General features: G+C 53.7%; 1 protein-coding gene across 1 annotated transcript in view; it reads left to right on the plus strand.

Moving 5' to 3' along the window:
* ARID3B (AT-rich interaction domain 3B) overlaps positions 1–21,737 on the plus strand; it is a 28,213-nt gene that overhangs the window by 1,832 nt on the left and 4,644 nt on the right. The window contains exons 2-8 of the mRNA XM_077318016.1: positions 3,428–4,077; positions 11,546–11,617; positions 12,411–12,483; positions 18,445–18,628; positions 19,613–19,875; positions 20,742–20,996; positions 21,524–21,631. Coding sequence (XP_077174131.1) covers positions 3,508–4,077; positions 11,546–11,617; positions 12,411–12,483; positions 18,445–18,628; positions 19,613–19,875; positions 20,742–20,996; positions 21,524–21,631 — 1,525 coding nt within the window. The 5' untranslated portion in view covers positions 3,428–3,507. The remainder of the gene's footprint in view (positions 1–3,427; positions 4,078–11,545; positions 11,618–12,410; positions 12,484–18,444; positions 18,629–19,612; positions 19,876–20,741; positions 20,997–21,523; positions 21,632–21,737) is intronic.

Here is a 21,737-nt window from a genome sequence, read left to right on the forward strand (position 1 = left end):
GCTTTCGTGGGTCCCTGCTCACTTCTTCAGATACAGCTGGAATATGAGCCCATCTGTCCTTATATATGAAATCACTCCACTCTCCAAGATGTAAGGACAGACAGACTCATATTCTACTAGTAGAAAAGAGCCAGAGTCCAGGAGAACCTTAAAGACCAACAAAGATTTGTGGCCGGAGAGGAGCTTTCGTGGGTCCCTGCTCACTTCTTCAGATACAGCTGGAATATGAGCCCATCTGTCCTTATATATGAAATCACTCCACTCTCCAAGATGTAAGGACAGACAGACTCATATTCTACTAGTAGAAAAGAGCCAGAGTCCAGGAGAACCTTAAAGACCAACAAAGATTTGTGGCCGGAGAGGAGCTTTTTGGGGTCACTGCTCACTTCTTCACATAGATCAAGATGGGTAGGTGTGAATCGATGCTCACCTCTGCAGATAGGTTACTTTTGCTGCCTGAAGGATCATAGAGTTGAAAAGGACCATGCAGGGCATCTAGCCCAGGGAATCTAGCCCAAGCCTGCTCACTTTCAGATCAGCCTAAAGCATCCCTGAATGTCCTTTGCTGTATTGTTTACTTCTGTGAAGATGCGTGGAGGGTGGTCATGTCTGGCACTGGTCAATTTGTTTAGTTGTGTTCTTGGTTTTCGGTCAGCGTGGTGCACGGGAGTGGAGTAAGCGCATACACATGGTCATCAGCAGCAGGGTCCGCGCAGGAGCAGGTTGGGGAAATGCGTGCAGAACAAGGAAGTTGGTCCGTTTTCTCAGGGCGCTTTTGTGGGTTCGTGGGACAGAAATCCGTCCCGATACCCTAGGATGGTTATGGCTCCCCTTGGATCCTCAGGGTATTGAATTTATACAGCTGTTCTCTGAAACAGTTACCAGATCAGCAAGCTTTTACTTTAAGGCTGGACTCAGGAGCATGTTTACAACGAAACAAGTCCCGTGGAACCCAGTTTGGCTTTTTCCCGTTCTGCATCAGATACGGATCCTGTTCCGAGATCAAAATCCCGATGGTACAGAGGATTTTGTGTCTCTGGGGTGGTGAACTGGAAGGCTTGGTAAATCACTCGAGTTTGGAATGAGACGTTTTCCCCTTTGATACGGCAGAGAGCCGAGCGGCTTAGAGCAAAGCACTCCGCCGGCCGGAATATTCCTAACATATTTTGTTGGGCTCCTGATGATTGCCTGTGATACGGCAGGCCCCGTTCCAGAGCCTTTCTTTTGGCTCCAGAGGCGATTCGTGCTTAATTGCCACACTCAGAACAATGCGCCAACCTGCCCCAACCTGCCAGCTGGAGGGTTGCTTCTGGCCAGGATGAGGCCTGCAGGATCCAGAGAGCGTGCCTTGGCCCTGCGGCGTTTCCCTGTCGCGTCAACAGAACACTGAGTCACAAATTCTAGTATTATTCCCCTGGAGCACGTTCCCCAGTCGTCATATTTGGGGTCTTTCCGCCCGAGGCGATGTAAGAATAAGTGCAAGTGAAAGATATCACAGTATAGCCATAGTTTCATGCCATTTTTCTTTATATTCTTTCTTTACAACTTGCAAGAGCTGTTGTTTATTTTGTTTGCACTACTTAATGGGAACGTCCGAGAGAGAGAGAGAGAGAGAGAGAGAGAGAACTGGATATGTCCAGTTTCTGCTCAAATAGGAAGGAGCGGTTTTATTACCCTTGATGATAATTCCCATCTTTCCTCCAGAGCGATCAGATTGGTGTTTCTAGTTCTCCTCCGTTTCACTCTTACAGTGACCCTGTGAGGTAGGACAGGCTGCAGGGGAATCAGTCCAAGGGCAGCCAAGGAGCTTTGCGAAACTCCCCGCTGGGAGTTTACCTCTTGAGATAAAATGCTTGCTTTTCGCAGAAAATCTAACCCCCCCCCCCAATTTCCAGGAAGTGTTTCTTCAGCAGAAAGGGAGCAGAGACAAAAGGAGTCCTTTCTCTCATCCTCTTGTCCTTTTGTTTCTTTATCCACGTGCCAATTTACTGGAATTAGCATGGTTTGATAAACGCCACCGGGCTGCTTTGTGACTTGGCCGGAGAAAGTTCACGCCTAATTTTTCTCGTTGCCCAAACGGAAGGGAAGCTCCTCAGCTCCGCCATGTCCTTGAAAACCCAGGGCCATTTCCCTGATTCTGGAATGGGGACAGAGCTCTGAAGTGGCATGGTATTGAGGGGGGGGGGGGTCAGAGCTGTCTTCTCAGCTCCTACTCCTGTTTCTGGCCTACATGGGGCAGAGCCACTATAGTAGTAGTCAATGCTGGGGGAGGGAGCAAAAGCAGGGCTAAGGGTGTGGGTAAGGATGTTGCTCATGGGGGTGGGGCCATCTGACCTCACTTCCGGGGCTCCTCGGAGTCTGAAAAATTATTTCAGGAGCTCCTCCGCGGTCAAAAGGTTGAAAGCGGCCGGCCTAGGTCAAGAACCTTCCCACGCGATTCATTCCGAAAGCACACCTGGGCGGTTTGATGACGCCGTTTATGTCGGCGTCGCGTAAATGGTCATTGTTTCCCGGAAATTATATTTGCATCGGGGTTTTGCCTCCTGCCCAGGGGCCGCCCGGCCGGATAAGCCTTCCCACCAGTGCGCTCGGGAAATGTAATATCGTAAACACAGTAAATATTTAGAATATTTGGCAGACGGGAGAACGACGCTCCCTTCCTACAGATAGCAGAGCCATGGGGACGGGGTGGTCAAGGAGTCGGGAAAGCAGCCCCGAATTGACTGAAAAAGTGAGGCTTTCTCGTGAAGGTCATTTCGGAGGATAGCCGTGATGCCATGCGACGGAACACTGCATTTTGAATCCTGTAGTAACTTGGTGGCTGAAAGGGACGGGAAGGTGATTTGTGGCCACCCCACAGCTTTCCACGTCAAAGGGCGTTCAGAGATCACCAGCCTGCTATTCCTTGGAGATCTCCCGTCCAAATCCTAACCAGGGATGACCTGCTTAGCTTCCAAGCTCTCCAGAGACGAGGCTAGCTGGATCACCTTAGAGGCCAAGAAGGGGTTCAGGGTAGAAGCTTTGGCAAGTCGGAGAAGAAATGAATTCCTGTTATCCCAGTCAGAAGGCGGGAGGAGTAGGGGAAAGCATGCTTGCAAAAGATGCAGACAGGCGATAGATTCAGGTCTGCGGCCGTGGCCGTCTGAGGCATTAGTGCAAAGTTGGAGTCTGGCAGCGCCTTGAAGATCAACCAGGTTTTATTCAGGGGAACGCGCTTTCCCAGACACCCGGCATCTCCTGTGCGTGCACGCGAAAGCGCAGACCTCGAATACAACTTTCCCGGTCCAACTTTGCCCCGCCGTCCCCTTGATTAGAGCCGAGGGGAAATGCTTGGCGGCTCCCCTGGATTCCTCCTCCGGGGCGTCGCTCCGAAAGTCTCCCCCTCGCCCTGCGCGTCGCTCACCCGGGTCAAATATTTGTGTTTCAGATTTCGCCCCTCTCCGGCCGCTTTAGCTGGAGTCCGACCCGGCAGGACACCCCCCTCGCCAGAGACATGTCAGCGGCGGGATGAAGCTGGAGGCCGTGGTGGAGCAGCTGCAGAAGCAGCAGCAGCTGCAGCAGCAGGCGCCTCTGCCCATGGATTCCCGGGAAAGGCAGCAGCGGCAGGCGAGGGAAGCTCCACCGCACTACGGCCAGCCGCTGGCGGCGCCGCCCCCGGCGCTCTCGGCCGCCCCCGGCAAGCCTCCCGGCGGCGCTGCCCACGCTCCCCTGCCTCGCGTGCCCCCTGTTTTCGGGGCCGCCCGAACGTTCGACCAGAGCAGCGTGAACTCGGAAGAGGAGGACGAGGACGAGGAGGAAGGCGATGAGGACTTGGAAGAAGACGGCGACCTGGAGGACGATCCTGCCGCCCCGGCGCACGGCAAGGACGCCCGCGCCGCCCTGAAGTATTTCCAGGCGTCCAAAGCGGGGGCCCACAACCAAAGAACGGCGTCGTCCTCGCACCCCCTGCCGGCCCTCGGGGTGCCGCGAGGACACCAGGGGAAGGAAGAGCAGGGTAAAGAGGCACCGAGCGTTCTGTATTCCGGCGCCCTGTCGGGGAGGCAGATGTGGCGGCTGGACGAGCAGCAGCTCAAGCAGGTCAGTGGGAACGCTTTGGTTGTTTAAAGCGGGCTGGGTGCGTCCCGTGGGGCTCCTGGTGTTTGTGGGGAACGTTGTCGAGACGCAGCTGACTCTCAGTGGCCCGTTAGGCCGGGGGCGGCCAAAGTGGGGTAGCGGGTTCCACGTGTGGATCCGTCTTTGGGCAAAGGAGGGCCTCCTTCGATCGGTCCAAGCCCGGGGCCCATCAGTTTCCTCGCATTCCCACGAGAGAATCATAGAGTTGGAAGGGGCCATACAGGCCATCTAGTCATAGAATCCTAGAATCATAGAGTTGGAAGGGGCCATACAGGCCATCTAGTCATAGAATCCTAGAATCATACAGTTGGAAGGGGCCATACAGGCCATTTAGTCATAGAATCATAGAGTTGGAAGGGGCCATACAGGCCATCTAGTCCAACCCCCTGCTCAACACAGGATCAGCCCTAAGCATCCTAAAGCATCCAAGAAAAGTGTGTATCCAACCTTTGCTTGAAGACTGCCAGTGAGAGAACAGATCTTCCCCTACTTCTTCTAGCTGATGCACAATTTTATTTATCCTTATTCCTTCCCCCTCATTTGTAAGCCCCGCTCACATCACCCCTTAAATCATCATTTCCCCAGGCTAAAGAGCCCTGACCTCTTTAACCTTCCTTCCTAGGGACGGTGTCCCTTCCCCTTAATCTTTCCCGGTCCCCTTTTCCGCACCTCAACCAGCGCTTATCGTATCTCTGTGTTTTTCACATGAGGCCGCACCCTCGATTTATTCAGGGGCACCACGATGCTGCGGGGAGCTTTTCAGGCCCCAGAAGGCCCCGGGAATCCCTCATCCGTTTGTCTCGCATCGACAGCCTTGGCACGACCGCCTTGGCCGCGTGTGTTCCGCTGCAGGACTTGGGTGTTGCAAAAGCAACCCTTGCAGGGTGATGCAATTGGCGGAAGTCCCAGTCTCCCCCCCTGGCCCCCCCCCAGATGCTGAGTCAACGGGGGAACGGGTGTCTGAGCGCTGTGCTTGAGGGAGTTCACGGACTGACTCGCGCAAGGGGCTGGCAGCTTTCCAGTGGCGTTTCCTCCGTGTGCCTTGCTCAGAAGGGACTGCTTTTGGGCAGGGATTGGTGTCTCTGAGTGTGGAGTTGCAAGAATACCGTTTCGGTCTAGATGGTAATGAGGTGCAGAAGGGAGGGCCTTTTCCCCCTCCTCCTTCTTTTTTTAAAGATCCAGAGCGTGTGCTTGCCGATTAGGTAAAGAACCCAATTTGCATCGCTTGGCCAAGCGGTAATGGTTTTCCGTCAGATAAGCCGAGAGGGATCAAAAGATTCCACGCCTCCCACCTCGAAGGGGGTAGAGCAGACCATGGGCGAAGAGGAGAGAGCTTGCGGGGTGGGGTGGGGGCAGAGTTAGCTGCCTAGCCAGCATTAGGAGGGACCGGAAGAGGAGAGTAAAGGGAGAGTCATGCCCTCCCCCTCCCACCCCAGCATCAGCAGGGGGGCTGGAGGAAGTTCGAACCACAAGCCCCCACGTTATGCAGCCTCCAGAAAACACCCCATGAAATTTATAACATGCTATAAAATAAGTCAAAGAACTCATCTCACATGTGTCGTGCCGGGAGCTTTGGCGCACCAACCAGGTGGTGTACATGGGGTCAGGAAAAAAATCAGATTCAGACCAAAAAACCCATCAAATACAGGCTAATGGGGTCTGAAGTTGCTGGGGAAAAGATCTCGGGGTCGTAGCAGAGAGCTCCAGGAAAGCGTCAACCTGGCTGGTAGGAAAGGCAAAGTCTAGGATTATTAGCAAAGGGATTGAGATGAAAACTGCTCACCGTGGTGGCTAAGGGGAACCTCCATGTTCAGAGACAGTCAACCTCCGGATCCCCAGGGCCAGGGGGCAGCGTCAAGGGGAAGGCCTTGTTAGATCTTGAGACCTAAGCCGGGTCGGGCCTGGTTAGGAATTGAAAGGGAGACCCCCGAGGAAGTCCCTCTGTAGAGACAGGCAGAGGCAAGCCGGAACTTTTCCTCCTTTTGCTAAACTACTGGAATTCGAGGGCATCCAGTGAATCTGCTGGGGAGCAGGTTCAGGACGGACTAAAGGAAATAACTTCTTTGCACAGAGACTGATAGGACATGGCATTTGCTGCCAGAGGATATAGTGAGGGCCACAGGGATAAACTGCTTTCAAAGGGGATTAGATTAAGGGAGGGCTAGATCCATCGGTGGCTTCTAGCCAGGGTGACTGAGAGGAACCTCCACATTCAGAGGCACTTAAGCATCCGAGACCCAGCATTACAGCGCTACATCTGGGGAAGGGCTCGGCCTCTCTGCCCCATCGTCGGCCCTCCAAGGGACCCGGTCGGCCGCCGTGCGAGACAGAATACTGGACTAGAATGGTCCCATGTTCTTTCCGTTTCCTCTCTCCCCGTCCTTCTTTTTGTTTTGTTTTGTTCTTAACTTGCATTTCCCTCGGCGGCAAAGCCAACTTAAAGATCCCCGGAGCGCCCTCGGCTGCTCGGGACGCCCGACGGCGGTCGGTCGGCTGCCTCGAATTCCATTCGGCCTCCCACCCGGCGCCCGAGTAAATAATTGTAGAACACAGCCTCGGACAAAAGGGCTCGGCTCGGCTTCTGACACGGGGGCGGTGAGAATCTTGTCAGCACAAAACGAGGAGGGACGTGTCGGCCTCTTGTCAAGAGGCTGGCAAATCCCCAAAGAAAGCCCCCCTCCCCTCACCCCCTTCTCGCCTCCTTAGCAGTTCCCAAACCCATCTGGGCTCCATCGGCAAGGGGCTGCAGCCGGAGGGACCAATGCGGCAGCTTGCCATGCTCTAAAGGAAGAGAAATGGGGTGGGGGCGGGGGACTTTATTAGGGGAGGGGGGATAATGTCTCCATGTCACTCCTTGTTAACCCCCTCCCCCCCATTTTAGGCATAGCTGAGGCGGCTCTCAGGTTTCCCGGGAGGGGAAACTGCTGCGCGGGCAGAACTCCCTGGCAAGTTTTGCATTTATTTATTTTAGGCTATTTTTAACCCCGCCTTTCTGCCGTGGGCTCTCAGTGTCGGCGGGCAGCTGACGGGATCTAAAAATACCCCCAGCAAGGTGCAAAGCAGAATCGATAACTTAGATTGTTTTGCAGGTTGATGCAGGTGGAGACGCCACCTTGACCCGGAGCCGCAGACCAACGGTTGAGTCCGGCGGGACCCTGAAGGCCGGCGAAGTTTTGAGTCCGGCGGTATCTTTAAGATGAACCAAGTTTTATTCCTGGGATCAGCTTTCGTGTGCGTGCTCACCGAAGGATCACACGCTCCCAGAAGCTTCCACCAGGAATCAAACTTGGCTGGTCCCAAAGGTGCCGCTGGATTCAGACCTCGTTCTTAGGTTTTTGCAGTTAGGAAAAGCTATCCAGGTTACAAAAGACGAGGACGAGAAATATCCAGAAGCTGCCCTGTCTAAAAAGGAAACCTTGTGGGGGGGAGTGGGGAATATAGGGGGATTGGGGGCAAGCTTTGCTCCAGCTATCGATCTGCACCACGTAAACCACTTTGAGTCCCGGTGAGAAGGCAGCTTATAAATCCAAGCGGAAATTCTGGGGCAATTTGGTCCCTCTTCTCCCTGCCACGTTTGTGAGCTCCCAACCCAGAGCCGCCCTCGTGATCTTACCAAAGTTCTGTGCTCCCAACAGTTTTTATTTCCTAACAGCCTCCGGTTCACTTCCTTAGGCTCTTCTCCGCCCACAGGAGGAATTTCTGCTGATTCTCTGATAATCCTTTTCCCTCCTTCCCTCTCCTCTTCAACTCGGCGCCGGCAGCTTAGCCGGAGGGACGGTGTCAAAATGGCTCCCCCGGAAGCCATTTCCTTCACTCAAGGCTGGGCGTCCGTCGCCTAGTGGACTAAATTAAAGTAGCGCGTCATGGGTTGGCCCACCCTTGGATGCTGTTCGGAAGCTGCTTTCGGGTGTATGTCAGTTTACGGAGCTTGCGGCAGTAGATTTTATAAGCTGTGAAAGCCTGTGTTTTAATCACGTGAACGTGTGAAGCTGCCTTGTAGTGAATCAGATGTTTGGTTCATTGAGATCTGTATCGGCTACTCAGACTGGCAGCAGATGTCAAGGGTCTTTCCCATCCTCTGCTGCCTGGTCCTTTAACTGGAGATGCCGGGGATTGAACCGGGGACCTTCTGCCTGCCAAGCAGAGGCTCTGCCCCTGAGCCAGGGTCCCAGATCAAGGCCTTCCCCATCCCCTCCTGCCTGGTCCTGTTAACTGGAGATGTCGGGGATTGAACCTGGGACCTTCTGAAGGCCAAGCTGCTTTGAAACACGGGATGCCCACCAGGTGACAAAGGAAAGAATCAGTCACAAGAAATACACTAACGTCTCCGAGAGTTCTTGCGTCTCCCCTTGAGGAAAGAAAGGGTTAACTTGTCTTCATTGTGGGTGGGGGGTGGGCAGGGAAACTGGAATTGTTTTGGACATCTGAATTCCACTCTAATAAGATGTTCCAGGTGGCTCGGGAGTAATCCTAAAATAGCCGCTGGTTTAATTGCTTCTGTAAAGTCAGGCAGGCAGGCTCTGGGGAGGAGAGCTTTGATAGCTAACTAACCTCAGGGGGTGCATTGGGGTGGAGGGAAAGGGGGGGAATGTTGCCTGCAGGGCTTTTTTGGGAGGGGAGGGGGGCTTGCAACTTTTAAAAAAAGAATGAACCGTTTAGGAGTGCTTGCGTGTGCCGTTCTAAAACCCACCGGGCAGGACTACCGTCTCACAATGGCCAAGCATCTCATCTGGGGAGAGTGGGTGGAGATTTTGACATTTCTGTTGCGTAGATGAAACTGTTTTGCAGTTTCCTGCTCAGATATATCTAGGGAACAGTTGAAAGCAGCACTTTGGGGTCTGTCATCAGGTGTTCAGGAACGTGCCTTATGCTGAGTCTCCTACTCTGCTCATATCTCCTGCTCTGACCGGCAGCTGCTCTCCAGGGTCTCAGCTAGTGATCTCTCGTATCTCCTACTCTGATTGGCAGCTTCTCTCCAAAGTCTCACCCAGAGTTCTCTCGTATCTCCTACTCTGACCAGCAGCTGCCCTCCAAGGTCTCACCCAGAGGTCTCTCATATCTCCTACTCTGACCGGCAGCTGCTCTCCAGGAGTCTCACCCAGAGTTCTCTCATGCCACCCACTCTGCTGGCAGGGGCTCGTGGCGATTGTAATCCATCCACCTCTTAAGAGTTACCGTTCGGCCACCCCTGCACTAGATCTGGGCTGGAGGCCCAGAAGATCCTTGGTGGGCTGTTTCCAGTTGATTCTTGCCAGGGGCAGTCCTGATGTCTGTTGACTCACGAGAAAAACAAGTTATTCCTGTTTCCTTTCTCTCTCTCAAATGCAGCCTTTTCTACACCCCCCCCCCCCAAATTGCAGGCTTTCTCCAGGCTTGCGAGCTGAGCTCTCTCCCCACAAATTCTCATTCTCGTTAATTAGCTTCTTTGGCAAGCAGAATTCACACACACACACACACCAAGAATCTGTCAGACAATCTTCGCTACACGGAGGAAAAGGGGGAGCAAAGCACAGGGGTGCAACCAGCCCACCCCCACCCCCACCCTGGTTGAGCCGGGCTTGGTTCTCAGCACCCTTCTTGAAGAGAGAGGCGTCGGGTAGGGCCTGCTGGGATAAACAGCTGACACAACAGAAGTGGCAGTAATCCCCCCTGTTAAATATCTTTCAGCCGGCGGGGGCTCCCCAGATAACTGACTTTCCAGTAGGAATTACGGGCTCAAACGAAATCAGCAGGCATTAGGGAGACCAGTTGCTGTGTCCGGGGGGGGGGGGGGGCGGGGAAGGGGGGGGTGCGGCCGGACTCTGACAGCGGCTATTCATCTTGCTAATTCAGCATCCGTGTCACGGCCAGATGCCGCTAAGACCTCGGACATTAAAGCGGACCTGGGGCTTTTTTAAAGCAAAAAAAAAAGCCCTATTTTTTGTGTGTGTGTTTGCCGAATTTCAGCGGCCGTTTTTTTTTTTTTATCTGCTTGGCGATCTCTGCGGTTTGCCTCCTCTGCTCCCAGATGGCGGGTGGGCGATCCGGAGCAGCCAGCGATGTTTGATCTCCCCCCAGGGTGGCTTCTTGGCCGGTTGCCCTGGCTACCTTTTCACGGCCGGTGTTTGCACTTCAGATGGCTGCCGGGCCTTTCCCCGTTTTCCCACCACGATTAGGGGCTTGATGCTTGGTTTCCACTTCCTCCTGGTGCGGTTAACCCGTTCGGATGTTTGTAAAAGTCGAATTAAAGGACAGTCCCAGTGGGCCAGATAGTTCGCCAAAACTAGGATCCTGGATAGACCCATGTTCAGATCCCCACTTTTGGAGGGAGAGAGCGGGGAGCCAGCATGGCATAGTGGTTAAGAGCAGCAGACTCTGAACCGGAGGACCGGGTTGGATTTCCCCACTCCTCCCCTCCCCCCAGGAAGCCTGGAGAAAAGTGAGGTATAAAAGAAGAGCTGTTCTTTTATACTCCGCTTTTCACTACCTTAAGGCGTCCCAGAGCAGCTCGCAAAGTCCTTTCTCTTCCTCGCCCCACAGCAGGCACCCTTTGGAATGAGTGAGAGAGCTCTGAGAGAACTGGTCTCATGTGTCTCAGGGCCGCTCGCAGTTGCCTTCCTCTCCCCACAACAGGAGGGAGGTGGGGCTGGAGGAGCTCTGAGAGAACTGGCCCGAGGCCACCGGAGTTCCGCAGCTCTAACCACAACTTTGATGCCCGTCCTTCCAAAATTGGATGTGCGCCTATCAGGGAGAGAACCTTATATTTGGTTGAAATGTCCCCCCCCACACACACACACACACACCTGTCCTTCCATCACCTGTGGTTAACAGCTTCTGAGCATCCAGTACAGCCCGGTTCATTCAGGTATGTATTTAGGGGCCTTAACAGGTTGGCTCCGGTCTGGGGCAAGGCAAAACGCCAGCCTGCGGCTAGTTTGCGGCCCATTTCCGTCCTGGCTTCCTGTTTTGCCTGCCATCCGAGGAATAATGGGTTGATTGGCTGACAAAATGATACAGCCACGGCTGAAATCCCTTGGCCGTCTCTGGAACAGCCAGGTCGCATGACCTTGTCTTGTGGGGATCCAGGAGCCTCCGTGGAACCTAACAAAATTTGTGGCAGGATAGGAGCTTTCGTCTGTCCGCTCCTCCCTTCTTCAGATGCAGCGAGAAGGGAATTCCATCTGTCCTCGTATATGAAATCGCTCCGGTCTTCAAGATTCCAGGACAGGAGGGACTGCCCTTCTAGCTGCATCTAGAGAAGGGAGCAGGGGGGAACTCCTGCCCACCCATACCTTTTGTTAGCCTTCAAGGTGCCCCGTCCCTTTTCGGCCACCATAACACGGCCACCCGCCCCGCGCTCTCTTCCGGGATTCTTGGAAGTAAAAGCAGGATGTCCTTTTGTATTTGGCCATGCCACGTCCCGGTAATTTCCTTCCTTCTCTCTTTTTCAAAGAACGGGAACCTGAGCTGGAGCGAAGAAGCGGACAGCAGCAGAGGAAGAGAAGTGTCTCGGGACTTTGCCAAGGTGGGTGTTGTTGCCTTCAGTTTCGGAACCAGCGCAGTTTTGCACAACACGCTGCGGGGAACTTGGGCAAGCCGTATTCTCGGCCTACCTAGACGTCATGGGGTTGTTGCGAGGGAAAGACGGGGACGGGCGTTTCGGAGGAAGGCCGGGGTAGAAACCTGACAAACAAATAATTAAAACCGATGAAGAGAGGGGCAAGCCGAAGCAAGGTTGAGGATCCGAGCTGGCATCTCTTTGTCTACCAAAATGACCGGAGGATGGTTCTCTGGCTTAGGAGCCTGCAATCTAAACCTGCTTCTAGCCCTCTCTCTGTTCTTTTCTGTCTTCCATCAAAGTCCCTGTTGTCTCACCAAATGAGAGCCAGCTTGCTATAGCGGTTAAGAGCCAGTCCCAGTTCTCTCTGAGCCTCACCTACTTCTCAGGGTGTCCGTTGTGGGGAGAAGGAGGGTGGGCCAATTATACAAGCCTCTTTGAGACTCCCCTGGGGAGTGAAAAGGGAGATACCAATAAGCAGCTTCTGTCTTTGTTTGATTTCATACCACCCCGCTCAGCACTCGCCCTCTCGGGGTGGTGAACACGGCTAGCATTCAATACACTAAAATTCATAATCAGTGAATAAAATTAACAGGACAATAGGCCCGTGAATTCCAGCAGCCAGCAACTCCATAGCTTCAGAGCCCCATCTGTGAATCATAATTTAGGAGGGCGAGGGAAGGGAGAGGGGGGCTTATTAGGCGTCTTCTGTCCCCTCCCGCTCCTTGCCAGACCTAAATTTCACTCCCTTTATCCCTAGCTGTACGAACTGGACGGCGACCCCGAGCGGAAGAAATTCCTGGACGACCTCTTCGTTTTCATGCAGAAAAGGGGTGAGTGGAACGGCCGTCTCGCGGCGACCCCAAAAGAGACGGTGGCCGCCGCGTTGCCGCATCATGGCGAACCTTCGGCCGTTGTGAAAGCCCTCTTGCAATTGAGGGAAACGCTCATACGCGAGGGAACGGATTCATTCTGGAATTCGGAGACGCGCGTTTGTCAGGACGACAAACGCCGCGGTGTCCGGGCGGGATCGTTTTATTCTTTCGAAGCGCCCCCTTTGTGGCCGCTCTCGTAAAACGGGAAAGACGCCTCTGGTTGTGGTACACTGCTGCCGTTCAAGGCTTGTGCGTGACCTTCGTTTTCCCAGGTGGCTTGTCAAATCTGGTTTTGATGTGTATATACATAGAGGGGGCTTTGTAAGCCCGAGCGTGTGGTTTTAATGCCTTCCTGCTGTTGTGCGCCTTATCGGCACGTCTTCAGATGTGGGGGGAAGCTTTCCTCCGAAGCGCTGATATTGATGAAAGCTTTTGGAGCGGGGCTCTTTTTATCTGCCGGCACCAGTGGCCATTATCTTGCCTATCTAGGGAATACCCGAAAAGCCCTCCCCTTGCTCAGCCTCCCCACTTCTTGGTGTGATTCGCTGTCACTGGCGAAGGATTTGAAACATTGAAAAACATAAGAGAATCCGTGTCCGTTGAGGCCAGTGGCCCACTCGGTCCAACAGTCCGTGTTATGCAGTGGCCAGAACTCAGGCGCCGTAAGGAGGTCTTCTGTTGAAAGTAGGTCTTCCAGCCCACGACATCGCCGGAGGTCTCCGATTCATCCCCGAAGCGGGACGTCTGGGGGTGTCAACACATCGGCCCCGAGACGTCAACAGGGAACCGCTTGAGATGCTTTCTTCTCTTTCCCCCGGAGGAAGAAACCCTGGGCTTCAGCTTAAGATTTCGCTAGGGAAGAGGAGTCAGCTCAAGGGTCAGAGGGCCGAAAGCCCCACCAGTAGCCGAGCATCTGGCAAAGTCGTTGGGAGAATGAAGTCTATTAAACCCAGCTGTGCCGGTCAGCCGCTGAGCGGCGGAAGGCCGGAGAAGCTTAGCACGAAGACCTGCAGTCTCGGCGAAGGGTCGACGCTGGAGGTGCGACGGCTCCCTTAGGGCTCAGGGTGCTTGCAGCCATGGGGAAACGGGTGGTGACGTTTGGGAAAGCACGGTGCACTTTGGACGGGGCGACTCACCCCGTGCCACGGCTGTGATCCATCAGAGTCTCGTTATTTGACGGGGGGACAGGGGAAGCCGTGGCACTTCCACAAGGGCAGATAAGAAACCGGGCCTCGCGTCAAATATAACATGATTAATTGCCTCCCGTCCCAGCTCTGCTTTGACAGTAGCACAAGCCACAGCAGCGATGTCAGGAGGCGGAAGTGGGACAGTGGTTAGGGGTGAGATGGGGGAGAAAGTGTTGAAGTTTTCTGCAGGGGGTGAGGAAGAGAACTGTTTTCTTCCCCTCTGTTTTGCTGCGTTTCATTCATTCATTCATTCATTAGATTTCCATACCACCCTCCCATATGGCTCAGGGCGGTTTCCATACAACATTACAGGGGGACAAATGGAACAAATAAACATATAACGTAGTCAAATACAACAATAACAGCCCAACAGCGGTTCTAAACAACACAACAATTTAACAGAAACTTAGCTTAAGGCCCTTAGAGAGGCCAGGCTGGTTCAGGCCATGGAGGGGATGTCTGAGGGGGACCTGTGGTCACGACCCTCGACCAGAGCAAAAAACCCATGGCCGGGACTCAATACAAACACCCCCCAAAATCTCTGGCCTCCTGGCTTTGGAAAGCCAAATACAGCTGCGATTAAATGCGCTCCCATCTCTTAAGCATTCCTGGTTTGGCACAGAACAAACTGCCACCCGGATGCAGAATTTGGAGACTCCGTGTAAGAGAACACACCATCCCAAATCTCCCCCCCCCCCCCCCGCGACAGTCTTCCTCCCAGCTCCTGTTAACCCTCTGTCGGTCTTTTCCTCTTTCCTCATCGCTCGCTTTGCCTGAACTCCGACCCAATTGATAAAGCGATCTCTTCTCCTCTGTCCAGGCGGGCCTGGAACCCTCTTGGCCACAAACCACAATTGGAACATTTCCGGTCTTGGCGGGAGGGAGTGGATTCAGAAGGCTACGTCAGTGAAGTCTTGAGTCTTTTAGATCAGGGGTAGTCAACCTGTGGTCCTCCAGATGTCCGTGGCCTACAATTCCCATGAGCAGATGCTGGCAGGGGCTCATGGGAATTGAAGTCCACGGACGTCTGGAAGACCACAGGTTGACTACCCCTGTTTTAGATGGAGACGCAAGGTGGAAATATTAAAAATCTAGCATGGACTTAGTCCTCTACTAGAAGCATTAGTACAAATTTAATTGTGGGGGGGGGGTTCCCAGCCGGGGTTCCACGAGAGCTCCCCAGGGGTTCTGCAATCTTTCCCAAAAGTTACGACTACATGTCCCTGGATCCTACTTCCCTTGTTACTCTACAGGCCTCATCTCTTTCTCCCTGGCGGAAACAATAAGCGATCGATGGATTGATAGCCTGGCTCCCATATCTTACCTCCGGGCCCACTTCTCTGAAGGGGCAGGTCAGCCCTTCCGGGGTTTCCTTGAAGCCTGGAAAAAATTTCAGGGGTTCTTCCATGTGGCCCCTAATGATTCATGCACAGCCCCTAATGCTTTACCCCAGTGATTTTTGTGGCTGATTCAGAACGGTGCACGTTTTCCGCCTGCGTAGAAACCGAACAATTTGGGTTTGCGTTAAAGGGTTAGTTTGCACTGCCAAACACACACACACACACCCTGTCTTTCGAGGAGAATTCATCGCCTGGGGATTCGGCCGCAAAAGGCGTCAGGCTCTCCGAGTCTTGAAAAGCAGCCCGCTGTTTATTACCCGTGTCCAAGGCCCCTGTCTGATTTTGATTACTCGGTACCAAAGGTGAGGCAGCTTGGGATTGGGGGTGGGCTGCGTTAGTGGGAGGGGAAGGAGGCCCGGAATCCAAGAGCAGAGGAAACACCCACCCACCCCTCCGTGGGCCCGCAAGAGTCTCGATCGCCCACAATGTGTGCATAAGGCCCTTTCTGTGCATTGGGGCGGGCGGGTGGGTGGGCGCGGGGAAGGGGGAGGAGAGGTGGAGGGCACGTTGCTGAGAAAGTACAGTAAAATGAGTTTGCCATCAAAAGCCAACAAGTCTCGGGCCGTGCCCCAGGTCAGTGACCTTTCCCGCTGGAATTCTCCCCTCTGACTCCCGGATCATTAATCCCCCCCTCCTGCCAGATGACAGTAATCCATCATGGGCCCTGACAAGGTTTTGCAGCCGGCTGTGAAAAGATCCGCTCCGCCTCCCTCTCTCTCTCTCTGCATCCCATGATGCTAGTTTTTTTCTGCTTTTCCTGTTCGCTTTCCCCGTTTTCAGAACCGAGATGTTCATGAAAGGGCTTTCTGTGCAAGTGCTGTAAAAGGCTCCTCTCGTTTCCCTACCTGCACCTGTGGAAACCCACGGGTCAAAACTTAGCTTCCCCTTTGCGCCTTCAGAACCGTACTTGGCCCATGACCCAATTGTGAGTCTTCGGGTCTGAACGGCGTAAGGCGAAAGAAGGCGCAGAGGAATCCGTAGCTTCTAGAGAGGCGTTCCGAAAAATAGAATTCTAACTCTTCCCTCCTACGGCATCCAGAGCCAGTGTGATGGTGAGAGAGGCTGGGAGACCCGAATTCGAATCTCCTGTCGTCTGGACTTCTTGCTGGGTTGTTGTGAGGACCTAATCGAGGAAGGGAGAAGCACGTGGGGGGTCTATTTTATCTATTTTAGGTCTATTTCTGTCTTCTCTGTTAAGGTGCCGAACTATTCTGAGAGTGTTCTATGTGAATGTTTCGAAATGTTTTATGTAAACCGCCCAGAGCAGTAGGGAAGTGCAGTATAAAAATCTAAATCAATCAATCAATCAATATTACAATGATGATTATTGTATTTTCTTAAAGATTAAATTGACTGTGTTGGTTTTTAACCGCAATAGCTGCCCTTAGACCAAGAGGAGAAGAGGGGCAGCCTATAAATTGAAATATAAATAAATTTTTAAAAATGTATTGCATTTCTATACCGTCCTCCACAGTGGCTCAGGGCAGTGTACATCATAGCTTAAGAATTGAACCGTGAATTAAAACGAACACGATAAACATCAACATTAGCAGCGTAAAACGTAACAAAAACCTAAGTAGTAATTCAGCGGCATCGTAAAATACGCATGCTGTAGACGCCAACCCCTTCCGGATTTCTCCAGCATTAGGACCATTCCTGCTACTTGGGGGTTTCCTAACAACCTTCCTCCCCTTTCACTCTCTGTCCGCCCCATCTGGTCACTGGGTTAAGCTTGCTTAGGGAGAAATTAATGCCATTCGCCAAATTGGATTGAGGAAGAGTGGGTGGGAATTAGGCACACTGCAGGGCTCCCCCAGGGAGCCTCGGAGTGCATGGGCTCGATGTGCCCGCCAGGCATTCTGGGGATTTAATCACTGTTAACATTTTCACGCGCCTGGCTTGTTCTGGCTCTTGAGGGAGGGCACAAGTACGTTTCTCAGAAATGCTTGACGATATGAAACCGCCTTATGCTGAATCAGACCCTTGGTCCATCATGGTCAGCAGCTCAGGTGGAGGTCTTTCCCATCACCACCTTCCAGATCTTTGAACTGGAGATGCTGGGGATTGAACCGGGGACCTTCTGCCTGCCAAGCAGAGGCTCTGCCCCTGAGCCAGGGTCCCAGATCAAGGCCTTCCCCATCCCCTCCTGCCTGGTCCTTTAGCTGGAGATGCCGGGGATTGAACCTGGGACCTTCTGCCTGCCAAGCAGAGGCTCTGCCCCTGAGCCAGGGTCCCAGATCAAGGCCTTCCCCATCCCCTCCTGCCTGGTCCTTTAACTGGAGATGCCGGGGATTGAACCTGGGACCTTCTGCCTGCCAAGCAGAGACTCTCACACTGGGCCAGAGTTTCAGATCCCGGCTGGCGGGCCAAGCAGACTCACAATCCGGGGCCAAACCTGGGTTTGCCAGCCAGTTGGCGAGGTGCCCAAGCGGAATGGGACCTCTTGGGCAGACCTCAAAGGAATGTCAAGGAGCCTGGGGGATATGATTTAGGCTTCCAGGAAACCTGTCCCGCGGGCAGCGTCTCGGGTGTTTAGTCCAAGGGCTTCTTTTTGTTTCCTGCAGCAGGCGCTCATCGGGGTGATCTCTCCTCTCTGGCATTTCCTATCCCGATCTGAGTTTCGTGCAGCTTGCTTTGGGAGCCGGGTTGCCCACAGCCGTCGGCTTAGAAAGGGCCTGCGGAGCGGTCAGAGCGTTTCTCAAGAGAGGCTGCTTGCCTTGACCTAGCCTCGTCTCCTTGGGCGCAGGGTGGCTGGCAGAGCCACCCCCAGGGGCAGATGCTCAAAACACAAAAATACCATCTGCCGGCCAGAGAAAAGCAGCCCTCGATTGGGTAGAGGTAGAGAGCCAAGGTCCATCAGTGGCTGTGAACCACAAGATATCCATGGAACACTCTGGTTTGGGCAGGGATGCTGTTCTTGGTGCTTGGGGGGCCAACAGAGGGAGGGCTTCTGGAGTTCTGGCCCAACTGGTGGACCTCCCGATGGCCCCTGGGTTTTGGCCACTGTGTGACGCAGAGTGTTGGACTGGATGGGCCATTGGCCTCATCCAACATGGCTTCTCTTATGTTCTTATGCCTGGGGGAGTGATGCTCTGTCTTCTTGGTGCTTTGGGGGCAACAGAGAGAGAGCTTCTGGAGTTCTGACCCTGCTAGTGGACCTCCCGATGGCTCCTGGGTTTTGACCAATGACCCAGAGTGTTGAACCGGATGGGCCATTGGCCTGATCCATCATGGTTTCTCTTACGTTCCTGTGTTCTTGCCCTGTTTTTCCCCACCACCACCACCAGCTCCTCATTCTCTTTTCTCCCCCTCTTCTTAAAATCTGGCCGCAGGAACGCCCATCAACCGCATACCCATCATGGCGAAGCAGATCCTGGACTTGTACATGCTGTACAAGCTGGTGACCGAGAAAGGCGGGCTGGTGGAAATCATCAACAAGAAGATCTGGCGGGAGATCACCAAAGGCCTTAACCTCCCCACCTCCATCACCAGCGCCGCGTTTACACTGCGCACACAGTAAGGCTCTCGCGGGCGGCTCCATTCTCTTCGAATGTCGCCGGGTAAAAATCCGAGCTTGGGGGGAAAGCAGCATTGCTCAGGCTGCTGCAGAGGGACACAGCGGCCTGTTGTGTTGCGGGGGAAGGAAGGGTCCTTGAGCCAGAGGAAAGGGCCGCCGCTCAGGGAACATTCAGGATGGACAAGAGGAAATACTTCTTTACACAAAGGGCAATCAAAATGTGGAATTTGCTGCCAGAGGATGTAGCGATGGCCACAGGAAGAAGCAGCTTTAAAGGGGGGATCGGATAGATTCATGGAGGAGAAGTCTATCAGTGCCAACTAGCTTGGGACTAAGAGGGGCCTCCATGAATCCCAGAGCCAGGAGGCAACATCAGGGGAAGGGCTCGGTCTTTGTGCCCAGTTGTTGGCCCCTGTGTGGACTGGATGGACCCCTGGTCTGATCCAGCAGGAGCCCAGGATCTAGCTCGTCCTGTGCATTACCGGCCTCGTCTCCACAGCAAAGCTCTAAGCATAAATTGATTCCTCTAGTTTGCTTTTGTCTCCCATTTTCCTCCAAAGGGGATCTGTTGTGGGGCTCAGTGTCTTCTTGCACCCCACCTGCAGTGTTGGTGGGCATAGGAGGCTTGGAAGCAGGTGTGACTGTGTGGGCTGAAGAAATGGTGCACGCCATGAGACATGGCTGGTCCATTCCTTTATTCCCCAAACCGGGTTCCGGCTAAGCATGGCCAGTCCCCTACGGAGACATAAATCCCGTCTCCTTGAGTGCCCCTCCCAGATATCTAGCCTCCACATGAGCCCCTACCAAGCCTGGGCTGGGCACGCCGGCATCCAACTGGTGTCCTCCAAGTTAATCCATCCAGATGTCCCCGGTTGGCTCAGCCAATGCTTCTCATCGAGAGTTACATTTCCCCTGCTGCCTGTGGCCTGCGGAGAACGGCACACCTAGTCCCGGGTCCTTACGCTTCCTTGCTTCCCCTCTAGGTATATGAAGTACCTCTATGCCTACGAATGTGAGAAGAAGTCCTTAAGCTCCCCCGCGGAGCTGCAGGCCGCCATCGACGGCAACCGGCGGGAAGGCCGCCGGCCCAGCTACAGCTCCTCCCTGTTCAGCTACTCCCCGGCCTCCACGGGGGGCCCGCCTTCGCTCCTGTGCCCCCCCAAGATCCGCTTCCCCGTCGTCAGCCTCGCCCCCAGCGGCACCACCAGCAGCCCTCACCTGTCTCCGGCGGCAGCTCTCAGGAAAGGTCAGCCCGATAACGTGGCATTTCCATCACTCTTTAACATGTTAAGGGGGCCAGAGGCTGGCGGACCAGCTAGTTGGCGAGGGCCAGGATTGGAACATTTTGAATATATAGCATCATTGGTCAGCTTTCGCACGCTTGTTTTATTGTTGAATGGCTTTGCGCGACCGGGAAAATGTAGCAAATGGAAGAAGGAAGCAGATAATATCTAGAATAGTCCTAGCAATAGACAATGCTGTGACCTGGATAACCCACACTAGCCTGATCTCACCAGGGTTAGCTGGCTCCGCCTCCTGCGGCAGCCATTTTGTAGCTGGCTCCGCCTCCTGCGGCAGCCATTTTTCATCTGCAGCCACCAGACAGTGTCAGAATTCCAAAGGATTCCACAGGCTCAGAAAGTTGGGGAACTCTGAGGCAAATTATTTAAATTTGATCATGCCTGTAGGGGAGTAAAGTGTTTTCATCTGTATCTTTTTAAGCCTTCTGTCGAGGCAGGCCGCCTGGTCAAGATCTTAATAATAATAACAACAACTTTTTAATATATATATAGCTGGTCCTTGCCAGTTTGCTCAGGGCAGGTAACGACAAGACAGATAGCGTTAATTTTTACATTGATAAGCAGTTTTTGGATGTTTTAAATTACAATGTATTAATTATTAATTATACTAAATTATTATTATATATCCTTAATAGATCTTCTTTAAAACCTGGTAGATCTTGTCTATGCCGAGGAACCCAATTCTGTTGGGAGATTTGGTGTTTCTGTGGTTGGCTCATCCCTGTTTTGTGAGCAGGGAGGCCAGCGTGTCCTCGGAGTTCAGCCCCGGCTGAAAGCCTCGGCGCCTGAGACCCTCTCTTGGTTCCTCCAGGCGATGGCATCCCCGTGACCGTGCCCACACCAAACCGCATTGCCATGCCTGTGGCCTTGGCCAACCAGCAGGCCACCTTAGCGGCCAGGACGGCCACTCTGGAGCAGCTGAGGGAGCGGCTGGAGTCCGGGGAGCCCCCCGAGAAGGTTTCGCGGATGACGGAGGAAGAGCAGCGATTCGTCCAGCAGGCCTTCCAGCGCAACCTGTTCAACATGGCGCGGCAGCTGCCCATGAAGATCAAGATCAACGGCCGAGGTGAGGGGCAGAGGAGCGCTTCTCTGGCATGGCCCTCCTTGAGGAGTGGGCAGTATCCTCCCCTCGGACTAAGGCAGACGTTCCGCACATTCCTCATGCTCGCCATATCTGAAGAAGTAGACATTGATTCACAAATTTCTCCTGCCTGGCCACAAATCTTGTTTGCCTTTAAGCTGCTCCTGGACTCTTGGTCTTTCCTCCGTCTCAGTAAGGAGCCTTTTAGGGAGTGGTCTGAGTGCCGGACAGTGCCTGCTCACTTTTAGGATCCCTTAATTCGAATCTGAAACGCGGCAATATTAAGCGTACCCTGCCGCCTCCAAGGCAGCCTCCTATGTTACCTAAGACTTCTGGGATATGAAACCTTTGCTCCCTCTCCTGGCGATGCGTCGTAGTGCAGACGACTTCCTCGAGGTTCGGGAGGGAGCATGAGTGGCGAGGGCGTCGTGTCGGGGAACCCTGGTTCTGAGCACTGAGGGGTCTTTAACGATTCACACCTCTGCCTCTTCTTTTTCTTCCTTCCCAAGCAGAAGATAAATCGGACACGGCAGCCGCAGCAGCCACAGCGTTGAACTGGACACCGTCTGGCTTCGGGAGCATTAACATGTCGGTGGAGATCAATGGCACAATCTACGCTGGTGAGGACGCAGCTGTTTTTAACGAGGGAAGGCGGGGTTGACGGCCTCCTTCAAGAACATCCCCCACGACCTTCCCCGGTCCGGGGTCTTGTTTCCGCACTGTAGC

The sequence above is a fragment of the Paroedura picta genome, chromosome 18 (genome assembly GCF_049243985.1).
Source record: "Paroedura picta isolate Pp20150507F chromosome 18, Ppicta_v3.0, whole genome shotgun sequence".
Lineage (NCBI taxonomy): Eukaryota > Metazoa > Chordata > Lepidosauria > Squamata > Gekkonidae > Paroedura > Paroedura picta.